The following is a 17,680-nucleotide window of genomic DNA, read 5'->3' as shown; positions in this document are numbered from 1 at the left end:
CTGAGGCAGCTCTCTGTCTTCAGGGAGCTTTCGTTACGTGCTCCCCGTACTCACGCAGACTTCAGCGCTCACTGTCTTCCTACCCCCACCATAGCAGTGCTGAGCCTTTCAGCGCATGTTTCACGCTGGCTGCCTGTTAATTGGCCAGCATGAAATCGTAGTCTGGGGCCAATCGTGGGCGGCGGCCCATTTCCTGGCCACTCTCAGGCCCACCCACCACGTCCACCCAACAACCTCAAAATTCAGCCCATACAGGTACAGTGTACATGCAGATAGTGTACATGCAGATAGTGTACATGCAGATAGTGTACATGCAGATAGTGTACATGCAGGTAGTGTACATGCAGGTAGTGTACATGCAGATAGTGTACATGCAGGTAGTGTACATGCAGATAGTGTACATGCAGATAGTGTACATGCAGATAGTGTACATGCAGATAGTGTACCTGCAGATAGTGTACATGCAGATAGTGTACATGCAGGTAGTGTACATGCAGATAGTGTACATGCAGATAGTGTACATGCAGACTTAGACAGTATACAAACAGACTGGACAGTGTACATGCAGACTGGACAGTGTATATGCACAGAATCAGAGAATGTACATGCAGATTGAAACAATGTACATGCAGACTTAGACAGAGTACAAACAGACTGGGACAGTGTACATACAGGCTGAGGCAGTGTACATGCAGACTGAGACTGTACACATGCAGATTGAGACAATGTTCACATAGACTGGTACGGTCTACATGCAGATTTAGACAGTGTACATACAGGCTTAGACAAAGTACATGTATTGTGACAGTGTACACACAGACCGGGACAGTTTACATGTCGATTAAGATAGTGTATATGCAAACTGAAACAGTGTACATGCAGACTGGGACAGTGTACAAACAGACTGGACAGTGTACATGCAGGCTGGGACAGTGTACAAACAGACTGGACAGTGTACATGCAGGCTGGGACAGTGTACATGCAGACTGAGATGGTACACAGTTGTATGATCCCCAGCTGAGGTTACCCCTGGACAAGCCTGATCCCAGGGTGAAACCCAGCCTGATAGATCCTAACTTTTATTTGTTTGTGTAGATACGTGGAGAGTGGTTTCTGAACAGAGTCACAGGAGTCAGCTGATGAGATTTTAACCAAAGAATAAACCATTTATTCAACAAGAAAAGATGAACTACATCCTTCACCCACAAATAATACCTTTACAGATATATGCAGATTTGTAAGGATAACACAAGTCACAAAAGCTATCTTATACTCTAATGTACAGTAAGTACCCAGTCCGTGTAAACCTATAGCACCCTATGGTCAGGCACACAGCACTCTGACCTCAAGCGACAGATGCTACCTCAGCCAGATGGTATGGATCTCTCCTCAACTCCTCTCAGATGCTTGTCACACCATGAGCCAACTAGCCTCACTATGTTCCGTCCTTCACACGAGAGTTTCCAATCTCCGCTCTCCAGGACCTCGCCTTGGAATCTTCTCCCAAACTGATGTTTTCACTCAGGCGTCTTCCACAAGGGTTCACCTCCAGGGTTTCGAACTCTCCTTCTGATGGTCCTCTTCCCTGGGTCACCACATGCATTCAGGCTGTCTTCCACATGCTCTCTCACCAACTCAGCCTGAACAATACACCACTGCTTCACATGCGCATAGCAAAGAATTACAGACCTTCAGTTGTCTCTTTGAACCTTCTTGCTTCTTGCAAGCTGTTCTCACTTTAAATCTGAAGCTTGGAGCCTTTCTCTCTGCCCCTCACTCTTAACTTCACTTAACAGAACCTTTTCCCAGATTCCTTGCCTTTCTTTGACTACGAGGTCTCCTTTGGACTTTCCCTTCTTCCACTCTCCTGGATTTTTGGGGTTTTTCTTTGCTTGGGACCTTATTGTTCTTTTGGGAAATCTGCAGTTCCCTCGCGCAGTGTCCAGTCTCACTGGGGTCCTGGCTTCAACTGAAGTTAAAACTGCTGTTTCTTTAGTTCTGTGTGTATGTCTGTGGGAGGAACCTGCCTATCTGGCCCCCAGTTGCTAGGCAACAGCACTATTCTTTCTACTTACTTTTACTTTACAGGTGTCGTAAACTTCTCATTAGACATGCAAGCAGCCTTTTAAAGTGAAACTAAAACTCCATTTGACCTCTCTTAACACACAAATACAGAAATACAAATCAAACTTAAATTTTAAAGCTAAAACTCATTCCTAACACCCACAAATACAAAAATAACATACTTAAGCTACCTCTATTTCCTAACAACATGCAGACTGGCATGGTGTTCACATAGACTGGAACAGTGTTAATACAGTCTGGGACAAAGTACACACAGACTGGAACAGTGTACACAAACTGGGGCTGTGTACACTCAGACTGGGAAAGTGTCTGGAAGAAACAAGTGGGGCATGTAAGAAAGGTACTACAATAACCAAGTTAAGGTTACCATCAAATTGAAAGAAACACGGTAGAAATCTGCAAAGATTAGTGACAGGTCAGAAGATTGGTCAGATATTGAGAAACAGAAAAAAAAATGACTTAAAAAAACCATAGAGTGTGAAAGTAGAGTGTGAGAGAAAGCTAGTTTCTAATAGTGCTGTCTGTGTGGGGGGGGCTCAGTGCTGTCTGTGTGGGGGGGGGGCTCAGTGCTGTCTGTGTGTGGGGGGGGCTCAGTGCTGTCTGTGTTGGGGGGGGGGCTCAGTGCTGTCTGTGTGGGGGGGGGGCTCAGTGCTGTCTGTGTGGGGGGGGGCTCAGTGCTGTCTGTGTGGGGGGGGGCTCAGTGCTGTCTGTGTGTGGGGGGGGCTCAGTGCTGTCTGTGTGGGGGGGGCTCAGTGCTGTCTGTGTGTGGGGGGGGCTCAGTGCTGTCTGTGTGTGGGGGGGGCTCAGTGCTGTCTGTGTGGGGGGGGCTCAGTGCTGTCTGTGTGGGGGGGGCTCAGTGCTGTCTGTGTGTGGGGGGGGCTCAGTGCTGTCTGTGTGTGGGGGGGGCTCAGTGCTGTCTGTGTGTGGGGGGGGCTCAGTGCTGTCTGTGTGTGGGGGGGCTCAGTGCTGTCTGTGTGTGGGGGGGGGCTCAGTGCTGTCTGTGTGTGGGGGGGGCTCAGTGCTGTCTGTGTGTGGGGGGGGGCTCAGTGCTGTCTGTGTGGGGGGGGCTCAGTGCTGTCTGTGTGTGGGGGGGGGCTCAGTGCTGTCTGTGTGGGGGGGAGGGGGGCTCAGTGCTGTCTGTGTGTGTGGGGGGGGCTCAGTGCTGTCTGTGTGTGGGGGGGGGCTCAGTGCTGTCTGTGTTGGGGGGGGGGCTCAGTGCTGTCTGTGTGTGGGGGGGGGCTCAGTGCTGTCTGTGTGTGGGGGGGGCTCAGTGCTGTCTGTGTTGGGGGGGGGGCTCAGTGCTGTCTGTGTGTGGGGGGGGCTCAGTGCTGTCTGTGTGGGGGGGAGGGGGGCTCAGTGCTGTCTGTGTGTGGGGGGGGGCTCAGTGCTGTCTGTGTGGGGGGGAGGGGGGGCTCAGTGCTGTCTGTGTGTGGGGGGGGCTCAGTGCTGTCTGTGTGGGGGGGAGGGGGGCTCAGTGCTGTCTGTGTGGGGGGGAGGGGGGCTCAGTGCTGTCTGTGTGTGTGGGGGGGGCTCAGTGCTGTCTGTGTGTGGGGGGGGCTCAGTGCTGTCTGTGTTGGGGGGGGGGCTCAGTGCTGTCTGTGTGTGGGGGGGGGCTCAGTGCTGTCTGTGTGGGGGGGAGGGGGGCTCAGTGCTGTCTGTGTGTGGGGGGGGGCTCAGTGCTGTCTGTGTGTGGGGGGGGCTCAGTGCTGTCTGTGTGTGGGGGGGGGCTCAGTGCTGTCTGTGTGTGGGGGGGGCTCAGTGCTGTCTGTGTGTGGGGGGGGCTCAGTGCTGTGTGTGTGTGGGGGGGGCTCAGTGCTGTCTGTGTGGGGGGAGGGGGGCTCAGTGCTGTCTGTGTGGGGGGGAGGGGGGCTCAGTGCTGTCTGTGTGGGGGGGGCTCAGTGCTGTCTGTGTGTGTGGGGGGGGCTCAGTGCTGTCTGTGTGTGGGGGGGGCTCAGTGCTGTGTGTGTTGGGGGGGGCTCAGTGCTGTCTGTGTGGGGGGGGCTCAGTGCTGTCTGTGTTGGGGGGGGCTCAGTGCTGTCTGTGTGTGGGGGGGGCTCAGTGCTGTCTGTGTGGGGGGGGCTCAGTGCTGTCTGTGTGTGGGGGGGGCTCAGTGCTGTCTGTGTTGGGGGGGGCTCAGTGCTGTCTGTGTGGGGGGGGGCTCAGTGCTGTCTGTGTGTGGGGGGCGCTCAGTGCTGTCTGTGTTGGGGGGGGCTCAGTGCTGTCTGTGTGGGGGGGGCTCAGTGCTGTCTGTGTGGGGGGGGCTCAGTGCTGTCTGTGTTGGGGGGGGGGCTCAGTGCTGTCTGTGTGGGGGGGGGCTCAGTGCTGTCTGTGTGTGGGGGGGCTCAGTGCTGTCTGTGTGTGGGGGGGGCTCAGTGCTGTCTGTGTGGGGGGGGCTCAGTGCTGTCTGTGTTGGGGGGGGCTCAGTGCTGTCTGTGTGGGGGGGGGCGGTGAGTGCGAATTTCATGCACACGGACGCACACTCCCTGAGGGACAGAGCCAGGGAGATGAACGGTTTAAAACATTAAAATAAAGGTTCCTAAAATGTTCTAAAACATGTTCCCTCACATGACTCTGTCACATGAACAGGGACATGTTAATAATTACATTTTAAATGTTGATGTTATTTTATTTGCTGTTGGAAACCTCATCCCGCCCGTAGGACTGGACAGGCAGCGAGAATTTCATTCCATTACCCTTTCAATGGCCTTAATCGGCCTTTTAATTTTCACGGGCTCACTGCCAACTCTGGCACACTCCCACCAGCCAAAATAACACGGCTCATTTTACACTCAGCAAGTCAGGCACATACTCACCCAACCAGCAGCAAATTCTCTCCATAAAAACAGACACTAAGAGTTTCTACAAGTATCTAAATAGGAAAAGAGTAAGTAAATTTAGTGTCCTCTAGACAGTGAGTCTGGGGAATTATTCATGGAAAACAAGGAAATGGTAGAAACGTTGAACAGATATTTTGTGTCATCTTCACTGTAGAAAACTTAGAAAACTTCCCAAAAATACTTGAAAATCACAAGGTAAAAGGGAGGGAGGAACTTAAAACAATCACCATCACCCGGGAAAAGCTACTAGGAAAACTGGTGGACCTAAAAGCTGACCAGATGGCCAGCAATAGAATTTCACCTTCAGTTTGAAGAGGATTTTCAAAGAAATAACTGCTGCAGAGACAGATGCATCGGACATAATCTTCTAAAATCCCTTAGATTCTGTAAGGGCCCCAGTAGATTGGAAAATCGCTAATGTAACATCTTTATTCAAGGAAGGAGAGAGACAGAAAGCAGGAAACTCCAGGCCAGTTAGTCTAACATATGGAAATTGCTGGAATCCATTATTAAGGAGGTTATATTTGGGTATTTAGAAAATCATAATGGGATCAGCTGTCTACCATCCTTTTGCAAAGGGGGAATCATGTTTCACTTATTTATTGGAGGTTTTTGAGGGAGTAACAAGCAAGCTGGATAAAGGGGTACATGTAGATGTGGTGTATTTGGATTTCCAAAAGGCATTTATTAAGGTGCCACATCAAAGGTTATTACACTAGATGGAGAACATGGTGTAGGACGTAAAATATTTACAAGGATAAAGGGTTGCTTAGCTAACAGGAAGCAAAGAGTAGGGATAAATGGGTCTCTTTTGGGTTGACAAGCTGTAACTAATGGAGTGCCACAGGGATCAGTGCTGCAGCCTCAACTATTTATAGATTTGGTCTCCTTTTTTGAAAAAGGATATAATTGCATTAGAAGCAAGTACAGAGAAAGTTCATTCAACTCATACCTGGGCTGAAGGTCTTATCTTATGAAGAAAGGTTGAACAGGCTGGGCCTAAACCCATTGGAGTTTAGAAGAATGAGAGGTGATCTTATTGAAACACGTAGGGCAGGACTTTACATCCCACTGGCTGGCACAAGCACGAATTGATAGGGCATAAAATAGTGCCCGATGACACCTGGTGAGCATCCCGATGTCATCGCGTACTCGCACGATATTTCAGTTTGCTGGAACACGGGAGAGTCAGCAGCATCCCCGCCGATGAGTAAGAGGTCTATTCGGGCCCTTTATCAATCAATTTAAACATAGTTTTCCCTGCCTGTCCATACTTACTGTTGGCAGGCAGGCAGGTGAATCGGATTTTTTAGCAAACCTCATCCACAGGTGGGATTAAATAAAAAATAAATATACATTTTTGGGCAGGATTTTTGTTCTGTTCATGTAATTGTAAGTCCCATGTCGGGGCATTATTTTCAAATTTTAAAAATATTTATTTTTGAGTTTAAAATTGTTCAGATCCCTGCCCTCAGGGAGTTGTCAGTGTGCGTTCCCCCCTCCGCGCCCACGCAGACTTCAGCGCTCACCCCCTTCCCACCCTAACCTTGGCAGCGCTGAGCTTCTCAACACGCCTTTCACACTAGCTGGCCGTTAATTGGCCAGCCAACCAGCGTCAAATCACAAGTTGGGGGCCAATCACGGGCCATTTCCCGGCCACTCCTGGGTCTGCCCACCACACCCACCCAACAACCCGAAAATCCTGCCCAAAAGATCCTGAGGGCATTTGATACCTTGATGGGGTGGATACCAGGAGGATGTTTCCCTTGTGAGAGAGACTAGAACCAGAGGACACAGTTTTAGAATAAAAGCTCTCCCTTTTAGGACTGAGATGAGGAGATTTTCTTTTCTCTCTGATGGTCTTTCCCAGAAAGCACTGGAGACTGGGTCACGGAATTTATTTAAGGCTGAGTTAGATAGATTTTTTTTACAGAGAAGTGTGTCAGGGTTATGGGGGGGACAGACGCGAAGGTGGAGTTGAGACCACAACCAGATCAGCCATGATCTTATCGAATGACAGAGCAGGATCAAAGGGCCGAATGGCCTACTCTGCCCCTAAGTCCTATGTACATATCTCTGCCTCTCCACCTCCCTTTCCTCCTTCAAGATACTTCTTAGGGACTTACCTCTTTGACCAGACTTTTGGTCATTTGACCTAATATCTCCTTATGTGGGTCAGTGTCATACTTTGTTTTATAACGTTTTATGAAGTATCTTGAGATGTTTCATTACGTTAAAGGCATTATATAAATATAAGTTGTTGTTGTAGTGAGTCTAGCACTCCTTAACCATATTGCATTGTCCTGCAAACTCCTGCTCTGCTTTGAAAGGCAGTAAATACTATGCAGTCAGATTTCTTACATTCAGGCTAAAAGCAATAATTGGATTTATTTAAAGGAAGGTAATACACAGAAACAGAACGACCTATGTTACTCATGCTCCAAATACTGACAATAGATGTTCTGCTGCATTGTTCTATCAAACCCTTGAAGATTTTTCACAGTGTTGATTAGATGATGAGTAAAGTTCTCTCCATAATGCCCTTCCAAACACTTCCAGTCAGATAGAGTACAGATGCATGGTTTAGCTTCCTACATACCACCCTAACATTGTACATCGCTTTAAACGCAAAAAACAGTCCTACTGAGGCTGTGCAACATTCCCTACTCCGTGCATCATCGTCCCTGAGATTCCACATTTAGTTGTGAATTATGGGACACCTTTCTCCCATGGGCTCACAATGAACTGGAATAACATTGTCCAAATCCATTTCAGGAAGGACCCTTACAGCCAGCAGGGGTAACTGTCTATGTTGGATTGGATTACTGGCACTAGAACTGAAAGGAAAGTCTCTTGATCCATGTGTCACTCTGCCCATGTGTCATTCTGCCCATGTGTCATTCTGCCCGTGTCACTCTGTCCATGTGTCACTCTGTCCATGTGTCACTCTGCCCGTGTCACTCTGTCCATGTGTCATTCTGCCCATGTCACTCTGCCCATGTGTCACTCTGTCCATGTGTCACTCTGCCCATGTGTCACTCTGCCCATGTGTCACTCTGCCCGTGTCACTCTGTCCATGTGTCACTCTGTCCTTGTGTCACTCTGTCCATGTGCCACTCTGCCCGTGTCACTCTGTCCATGTGCCACTCTGTCCTTGTGTCACTCTGTCCATGTGCCACTCTGTCCATGTGTCACTCTGCCCATGTCACTCTGTCCATGTGTCACTCTGTCCTTGTGTCACTCTGTCCATGTGCCACTCTGCCCGTGTCACTCTGTCCATGTGCCACTCTGTCCATGTGTCACTCTGTCCATGTGTCATTCTGCCCGTGTGCCACTCTGTCCGTGTGTCACTCTGTCCGTGTGTCGCTCTGTCCGTGTGTCGCTCTGTCCATGTGTCGCTCTGTCCATGTGCCAGTCTGCCCATGTGCCACTCTGCCCGTGTCACTCTGTCCATGTGTCACTCTGTCCATGTGCCAGTCTGCCCGTGTGTCACTCTGTCCGTGTGCCACTCTGCCCGTGTGCCACTCTGCCCATGTGCCACTCTGCCCATGTGCCACTCTGTCCATGTGCCACTCTGTCCATGTGCCAGTCTGTCCATGTGTCATTCTGCCCATGTGTCACTCTGTCCATGTGTCACTCTGTCCATGTGTCATTCTGCCCATGTGCCACTCTGTCCATGTGCCACTCTGCCCATGTGCCACTCTGCCCATGTGTCACTCTGCCCATGTGCCACTCTGCCCATGTGCCACTCTGCCCATGTGCCACTCTGCCCATGTGCCACTCTGCCCGTGTCACTCTGTCCATGCACATAATTGTTCTTATCCTCCTTATGACTTTTATCAGGATGTCCTGGCCTTGCGCACTGTCCAGTTATGGCCTGACATTAAGCACTCTGCCCTGTTCTGGTCACCAATACTCAAAGGAGATATTCTGGCCCTGGACACAGAACATTGAGGAAAACTGGGGCTGATCCCAAATGTCAAATCTCAGAACTAGAAAGAAAGACTGAGAAACTTGGCCTTTCCGATCTTGAAGTGAGGTACCTGAGAGGTGATTTTTTTCAAAGTTTATGTGACAAACATACGAACGAGGAGCAGGAGAAGGCCATTCAGCCCCTCGAGCCTGCTCCACCATTCAATAAGATCATGGCTGATCTGACAGTAAGCTGAAATCTGCATCCCGCCTAACCCCAATAACCAATCACCCCCCTTGCTTACCAAGAATCTATCCACCCCTGCCTTAAAAATATTCAAAGACTCTGCTTCCACCACCTTTTCAGGAAGAGAGTTCCAAAGGCTCACGACCCTCTGAGTGAAAAAAATTCACCTCATCTGTTTTAAATGGGCAACCCCTTATTTTTAAACAGTGACCCCTAGTTCTAGATTCTCCCACAGGAGGAAACATCCTCTCCACATCCACCCTGTCAAGACCCCTCAGAATCTTATATGTTTGAATTAAGTCGCCTCTTACTCTTCTAAACTCCAGTGGATACAAGCCTAACCTGTCCAACCTTTCCTCATAAGACAACTCTCCCATTCCAGGTATTAGTCTGATAAACCTTCTCTGAACTGCCAACACATTGACATCCTTCCTTAAATAAGGAGACCAGCACTGTACACAGTACTCCAGACGTGGTCTCACTAGTGCCCTCTATAACTGAAACAGAACCTCCCTGCTTTTGTAATCAATTCCCCTCACAATAAATGATAACATTCGATCAGTTTTCCTAATTACCTGCTGGTGATGCAGAAAAGGTAATTTGAGGAAACTGCTTTAATTAAATTATGTTGCAAAACAAAGCAGTAAAAGATGCAGTGAAGACTAATATCTGTAAATTCCACTTAACATGTCAATAAATGGAACAGAATTCTGGATGCAACGTAGACCTGGATTCATTTAAGAACCAATTAAGTGCTGAAATTGAGTCATAATTGTTTTTCTGGATGCATGAACTAAGCTGGGCTAAATGGCCTTCCCTGCATTAATTATCCTCTGCTTCTCTGTCTGGAATGATCTCAGACCTTGGTGTTTTAAAACTGGGTTCAATGAGATACTGAGACACAAAGAGAAACACTGGAGAAAGGTGCAACTTCTTTGCTTCACTTTATTTTAGGGACATTTCACCAGCAAAACTCAAACCTTTGATTTCGTGCAAATAATCACAATGGGGTGGGGTCCGTTTCTTTTTCGAACAAAAAGATTTGTAGCTTTACATGCGAGGGCTCAAAACCCAAAGGCTTATGCTTGTTGTGTTGGGTCTGCTGAGAACAGCATTGCAGAGTTATCCAGTAGGCCAGATTCTGCCAAAATAATGATAAAATATTCAAATATTTAAACCGTCCATGAAAACAACTTATTGATGAATTAAACATTTTCCTACCAGTTATCCCACCTCCTACATTCTATCATCTTTTAATATCCAAGTTCAATTGCCGAACTCTCCACTTGCCTGGGTGAGTGCAGCTCCCATAAAACACAAGGAGTTTGACACTACCCAGGACAAAGCAGCCGCTTGATTGGCACCCCATCCACAAACATTCACTCCCTCCACCACCGACGCACAGTAACAGCAGTGTGTACCATCTACAAGATGCACTGCAGGAATTCACCAAGGCTCCTTAGACAGCACCTTCCAAACCCACGACCACTGCCATCTAGAAGGACAAGGGCAGCAGATAGATGGGAACACCACCACCTAGAAGCTCCCCTCCAAGTCACTCACCATCCTGACTTGGAAATATATCGGCCGTTCCTTCACTGTCGCTGGGTCAAAATCCTGGAGCTCCCTCCCTAACAGCACTGTGGGTGTACCTACACCACATGGACTGCAGCAGCTCAAGAAGGCAGCTCACCACCACCTTCTCAAGGGCAACTAGGGGTGGACAATAAATGCTGGCCAGCCAGCGACATCCACATCCCATGAATGAATAATAAAAACTAGTTTCCTAATTAGCTGAAACTGCTCTTATTCTCTTTTCAACCTAAGCAGTGTCCCTCACAGCGACCCCGTGTCCCTCACAGCGACCCCGTGTCCCTCACAGCGACCCCGTGACCCTCACAGCGACCCCGTGACCCTCACAGCGACCCCGTGACCCTCACAGCGACCCCGTGTCACTCACAGTGACCCCGTGTCCCTCACAGTGACCCCGTGTCTCTCACAGTGACCCTGTGTCTCTCACAGTGACCCCGTGTCCCTCACAGTGACCCCGTGTCCCTCACAGTGACTCTGTGTCTCTCACAATGACTCTGTGTCACTCACAGTGACCCCGTGTCCCTCACAGTGACTCTGTGTCTCTCACAGTGACTCTGTGTCCCTCACAGTGACTCTGTGTCTCTCACAGTGACCCCGTGTCCCTCACAGTGACCCCGTGTCCCTCACAGTGACTCTGTGTCCCTCACAGTGACCCTGTGTCCCACATAGTTTCCAACTGTTAACTCCCTTACGATTAAGCCATCCCCACAAATATGGAATTTTCCAGACCCTGACCTACCTCTGATGTTCCAGGCTCTGAAGCCACTATCTCAGGTGGCCTCCTCCAGCCCAGTTTTTCACATTCCCCCTGCCCCCTAGCCTATCTTACCATCCCCACACCTGAGTGGCCTCCACAATCTCGCCCTTCCTCCCTCCTCCCCACTGACAGCCTCCGAGTGTGCTGGCCTTCCTGCAGTGTGGCAATCCAGCTTTCCGATAAGAGGGAATGTACTTCCTGGTTTTCCAACCATAAGGACACCCTCATGCTCCATGGTTGCACCTCAATAAATCTTGAGATTGCCTGGTCTATGACCTGATAGGAAAGTGAGTTTATCCAGAGCTATCCTTACACAATTATCACACAAGTAGTCACTGAATTGTAATCACCCTGGCAGATTCCAACAGCCTAGTCCAGGAACCTGAAGTCTGAGTGGTCCAGGGTGACACTGGGAGACATCTTTACCCCCTGAGCTACCTTCACTTTGATGCTGAAGGTGCTAACTATGGTTCACTCTCCTTATCTGTGTTTGCTTTTGGAATCCTTTAGAACCCACCTCTCAGGCGCAAGTATCTCAGGAATTCTGTCAGTGTCTGAAGGGCATTTTCATCAACTGAATTCAGTGGATTACCTTAAAACAAAAGAAGATAATGTCAGGCATTGCAATAAATCACTCATTCTGTCATTCCCAGTCAAGAGCGCTGCTCACAAACATTCCAGTCAGTACCGATCTCAGTGAGTGCTTAGCACAGCCTCCCCCAGCCCAGGGCTGTGTCTGTGACACTGTCTACTCCACAATCCAAACAGCTTCAAGCAATCATCTCAAAATGTAATTTAGTGAAAAAAGCCTTGGATCAACTTTTCTGAATTTCTTTAATGTTTTAAAGATTTAACAGTTTATTAAAGACATTTCAATCCTAAAAAACAATTTTCAAGTAAATGTTAATCTTTTAAGTTTTTGGGTCTCTTTAAAGTTGAATATTATAGATTGGGTCTCAACAACTCAAAAGGGGGTTTCCCTCAGTCCCTCTGACCCACACGGAGGGTCTCCCTCAGTCCCTCTGACCCACACGGAGGGTCTCCCTCAGTCCCTCTGACCCACACGGAGGGTCTCCCTCAGTCCCTCTGACCCACACGGAGGGTCTCCCTCAGTCCCTCTGACCCACACGGAGGGTCTCCCTCAGTCCCTCTGACCCACACGGAGGGTCTCCCTCAGTCCCTCTGACCCACACGGAGGGTCTCCCTCAGTCCCTCTGACCCACACGGAGGGTCTCCCTCAGTCCCTCTGACCCACACGGAGGGTCTCCCTCAGTCCCTCTGACCCACACGGAGGGTCTCCCTCAGTCCCTCTGACCCACACGGAGGGTCTCCCTCAGTCCCTCTGACCCACACGGAGGGTCTCCCTCAGTCCCTCTGACCCACACGGAGGGTCTCCCTCAGTCCCTCTGACCCACACGGAGGGTCTCCCTCAGTCCCTCTGACCCACACGGAGGGTCTCCCTCAGTCCCTCTGACCCACACGGAGGGTCTCCCTCAGTCCCTCTGACCCACACGGAGGGTCTCCCTCAGTCCCTCTGACCCACACGGAGGGTCTCCCTCAGTCCCTCTGACCCACACGGAGGGTCTCCCTCAGTCCCTCTGACCCACACGGAGGGTCTCCCTCAGTCCCTCTGACCCACACGGAGGGTCTCCCTCAGTCCCTCTGACCCACACGGAGGGTCTCCCTCAGTCCCTCTGACCCACACGGAGGGTCTCCCTCAGTCCCTCTGACCCACACGGAGGGTCTCCCTCAGTCCCTCTGACCCACACGGAGGGTCTCCCTCAGTCCCTCTGACCCACACGGAGGGTCTCCCTCAGTCCCTGTGACCCACACGGAGGGTCTCCCTCAGTCCCTCTGACCCACACGGAGGGTCTCCCTCAGTCCCTCTGACCCACACGGAGGGTCTCCCTCAGTCCCTCTGACCCACACGGAGGGTCTCCCTCAGTCCCTCTGACCCACACGGAGGGTCTCCCTCAGTCCCTCTGACCCACACGGAGGGTCTCCCTCAGTCCCTCTGACCCACACGGAGGGTCTCCCTCAGTCCCTCTGACCCACACGGAGGGTCTCCCTCAGTCCCTCTGACCCACACGGAGGGTCTCCCTCAGTCCCTCTGACCCACACGGAGGGTCTCCCTCAGTCCCTCTGACCCACACGGAGGGTCTCCCTCAGTCCCTCTGACCCACACGGAGGGTCTCCCTCAGTCCCTCTGACCCACACGGAGGGTCTCCCTCAGTCCCTCTGACCCACACGGAGGGTCTCCCTCAGTCCCTCTGACCCACACGGAGGGTCTCCCTCAGTCCCTCTGACCCACACGGAGGGTCTCCCTCAGTCCCTCTGACCCACACGGAGGGTCTCCCTCAGTCCCTCTGACCCACACGGAGGGTCTCCCTCAGTCCCTCTGACCCACACGGAGGGTCTCCCTCAGTCCCTCTGACCCACACGGAGGGTCTCCCTCAGTCCCTCTGACCCACACGGAGGGTCTCCCTCAGTCCCTCTGACCCACACGGAGGGTCTCCCTCAGTCCCTCTGACCCACACGGAGGGTCTCCCTCAGTCCCTCTGACCCACACGGAGGGTCTCCCTCAGTCCCTCTGACCCACACGGAGGGTCTCCCTCAGTCCCTCTGACCCACACGGAGGGTCTCCCTCAGTCCCTCTGACCCACACGGAGGGTCTCCCTCAGTCCCTCTGACCCACACGGAGGGTCTCCCTCAGTCCCTCTGACCCACACGGAGGGTCTCCCTCAGTCCCTCTGACCCACACGGAGAGTCTCCCTCAGTCCCTCTGACCCACACGGAGGGTCTCCCTAAGTCCCTCTGACCCACACGGAGGGTCTCCCTCAGTCCCTCTGACCCACACGGAGGGTCTCCCTCAGTCCCTCTGACCCACACGGAGGGTCTCCCTCAGTCCCTCTGACCCACACGGAGGGTCTCCCTCAGTCCCTCTGACCCACACGGAGGGTCTCCCTCAGTCCCTCTGACCCACACGGAGGGTCTCCCTCAGTCCCTCTGACCCACACGGAGGGTCTCCCTCAGTCCCTCTGACCCACACGGAGGGTCTCCCTCAGTCCCTCTGACCCACACGGAGGGTCTCCCTCAGTCCCTCTGACCCACACGGAGGGTCTCCCTCAGTCCCTCTGACCCACACGGAGAGTCTCCCTCAGTCCCTCTGACCCACACGGAGGGTCTCCCTCAGTCCCTCTGACCCACACGGAGGGTCTCCCTCAGTCCCTCTGACCCACACGGAGGGTCTCCCTCAGTCCCTCTGACCCACACAAGTCCCTCAGGTTTCCTGTTCCTGGCTGAGCAGCATCATTACAGTGCAGCCCTGGCTCTGGTTCCCACACAGGGACTAATTACACAGGGTCAGGTACTATTCACACGGGGACTATTTACACAGGGACAGGGACTATTTAGACAGGGGCTATTTACACAGGGACAGGGATTACATGGGGACAATTTGCACAGGGACTATTTACACAGGGACAGGGACTCTTTACACAGGGACTCTTTACACAGGGACTATTTTACACAGGGACAGGGCCTACACGGGGACTATTTGCACAGGGACAGGGACTATTTACACAGGGACAGGGACTATTTGCACAGGGACTATTTCCACAGGGACAGGGACTATTTGCACAGGGACTATTCACACAGGGACAGGGACTATTTACACAGGGACTCTTTACACAGGGACTCTTTACACAGGGACAGGGACTATTTGCACAGGGACTATTCACACAGGGACAGGGACTATTTACACAGGGACTATTTACACAGGGACTAAACGGGGACTATTTGCACAGGGACAGGGACTATTTGCACAGGGACTATTCACACAGGGACAGGGACTATTTACACAGGGACTATTTGCACAGGGACAGGGACTATTTGCACAGGGACTATTCACACAGGGACAGGGACTATTTGCACAGGGACTATTTACACAGGGACAGGGACTATTTGCACAGGGACTATTTACACAGTAACAATATAAAACATCCATTCTTACTGAAACTTGTTGCGACTGATTTGTAATTATCGTCGAAGGCGTCTCTCTTCCCAGCGAGTCCCCCCTTGTCATTCAGGGTCCTGTGACCATTCGCAGCATCTGGAAGGAAAGGATAATTAGTTCAATCACCCCCAGTAATACAGAGGGAGACGCAGCCTCTCCACTGACCTCACTCACTCATGGATCAATTACAATTACTTCACATCCCAGTGCTTTGCTCAAAGTGTTAACCATTTGCCATTTTTTCTTTATAGCCCCAGAAAATACCCACCCACCTCCCAATGCACTCAACCCCTCCCACCTCCCAATGCACTCAGCCCCTCCCACTTCCCAATGCACTCAGCCCCTCCCACCTCCCAATGCACTCAACCCCTCCCACCTCCCAATGCACTCAACCCCTCCCACCTCCCAATGCACTCAACCCCTCCCACCTCCCAATGCACTCAACCCCTCCCACCTCCCAATGCACTCAACCCCTCCCACCTCCCAATGCACTCAACCCCTCCCACCTCCCAATGCACTCAACCCCTCCCACCTCCCAATGCACTCAGCCCCGCCCACTTCCCAATGCACTCAGCCCCTCCCACTTCCCAATGCACTCAGCCCCTCCCACTTCCCATTTACACTCAGCCCCACCCCTCCCAAGTACAACACGCTCCTCCCCTTCCCAATTCAATAAGCCCCTCCCATTCCCAGTACAATAAGCCCCTCCCATTTCTAGTACAATAAGCCCCTCCCATTCCCAGTACAATAAGCCCCTCCCATTCCCAGTACAACAAGCCCCTCCCATTTCCAGTACAATAAGCCCCTCCCATTCCTAGGACAATAAGCCCCTCCCATTCCCAGGACAATAAGCCCCTCCCATTCCCTGTACAATAAGCCCCTCCCATTCCTAGGACAATAAGCCCCTCCCATTCCCAGGACAATAAGCCCCTCCCATTTCCAAGGGAGTTGGTGAGTGCAGATAAGTGTGGCAAGGGTGAGTGAGGGAGAGGGTGAGGAGAGTTTGAGGATGGGTGAGGAGTGTGTGAAAGAGAGGTGAGTAAGGTAGAGGATGAATGAGGGGGAGGGTGAATGAGGATGAGTGAGGGAAGTTAAGGGTGTGTGAGGGAGGGTGAGTGAGGGAAAAGCTGAACGAGGGCAAGGGTGAGTGAGCGAGGGTGAGAGTGAGTGAGGGAGGGTGAGAGTGAGTGAGGGAGGGTGAGTGAGGGAGGGTCAGAGTGAGTGAGGGAGAGAGTGAGTGAGGGAGGGTGAGGGTGAGTGAGGGAGAGTGAGGGTGAGTGAGGGAGGGTGAGGGTGAGTGAGGGAGAGTGAGTGAGGGAGGGTGAGTGAGGGAGGGTGAAGGTGAGGGAGGGTGAGGGTGAGTGAGGGAAGGTGAGTGAGGGTGAGTGAGGGAGGATGAGGGTGAGTGAGGGAGGGTGAGGGTGAGTGAGGGAGGATGAGGGTGAGTGAGGGAGGGTGAGGGTGAGTGAGGGAGGGTGAGGGTGAGTGAGGGAGGGAGGGTGAGTGAGGGAGGGTGAGGGTGAGTGAGGGAGGGTGAGGGTGAGTGAGGGAGTGTGAGGGAGGGTGAGGGTGAGTGAGGGAGGGTGAGGGTGAGTGAGGGGGGGTGAGGGTGAGTGAGGGAGGGTGAGTGAGGGAGGGTGAGGGTGAGTGAGGGAAGGTGAGTGAGGGGAGGGTGAGGGTGAGTGAGGGAAGGTGAGTGTGGGAGGGTGAGTGAGGGAGGATGAGGGTGAGTGAGGGAGGATGAGGGTGAGTGAGGGAGGGTGAGGGTGAGGGGAGGGAGGGTGAGTGAGGGAGGGTGAGGGTGAGTGAGGGAGGGTGACAGTGAGTGAGGGAGGGTGAGGGTGAGTGAGGGAGGGAAGGTGAGTGAGGGAGGGTGAGGGTGAGTGAGGGAGGGTGAGGGTGAGTGAGAGAGGGTGAGGGTGAGTGAGGGAGGGTGAGAGTGAGTGAGGGAGGGTGAGTGAGGGAGGGTGAGGGTGAGTGAGGGAGGGTGAGGGTGAGTGAGGGAGGGTGAGGGTGAGTGAGGGAGGGTGAGGGTGAGTGAGGGAGGGTGAGTGAGGGAGGGTGAGGGTGAGCGAGGGAAGGTGAGTGAGGGATGGTGAGGGTGAGTGAGGGAAAGTGAGTGAGGGAGGGTGAGTGAGGGAGGATGAGGGTGAGTGGAGGGAGGGAGGGGTGAGTGAGGAGGGTAGGGTAGAGAGGGGATACGGGAGAGTGAGAGGTGAGGGAGAGATAGATAG

The 17,680-nt window shown here is 52.2% G+C and overlaps 1 protein-coding gene across 1 annotated transcript in view; it reads right to left on the bottom strand.

The window, feature by feature from the left end:
- Positions 1-10,008: 10,008 nt before the first annotated feature.
- LOC144669530 (galanin peptides-like) overlaps positions 10,009-17,680 on the bottom strand; it is a 14,991-nt gene continuing 7,319 nt past the window's right edge. The window contains exons 4-6 of the mRNA XM_078531999.1: positions 15,444-15,542; positions 11,949-12,023; positions 10,009-10,222 (exon numbers count right to left, since the gene is read on the bottom strand). Coding sequence (XP_078388125.1) covers positions 10,161-10,222; positions 11,949-12,023; positions 15,444-15,542 — 236 coding nt within the window. The 3' untranslated portion in view covers positions 10,009-10,160. The remainder of the gene's footprint in view (positions 10,223-11,948; positions 12,024-15,443; positions 15,543-17,680) is intronic.

Source organism: Cetorhinus maximus, chromosome 29 (assembly GCF_964194155.1).
Source record: "Cetorhinus maximus chromosome 29, sCetMax3.hap1.1, whole genome shotgun sequence".
Taxonomy (NCBI): Eukaryota; Metazoa; Chordata; class Chondrichthyes; order Lamniformes; family Cetorhinidae; genus Cetorhinus; species Cetorhinus maximus.
The sequence above is the reverse complement of the archived record's forward strand: the minus strand, read 5'-3'. Positions and strand labels throughout refer to the sequence as shown.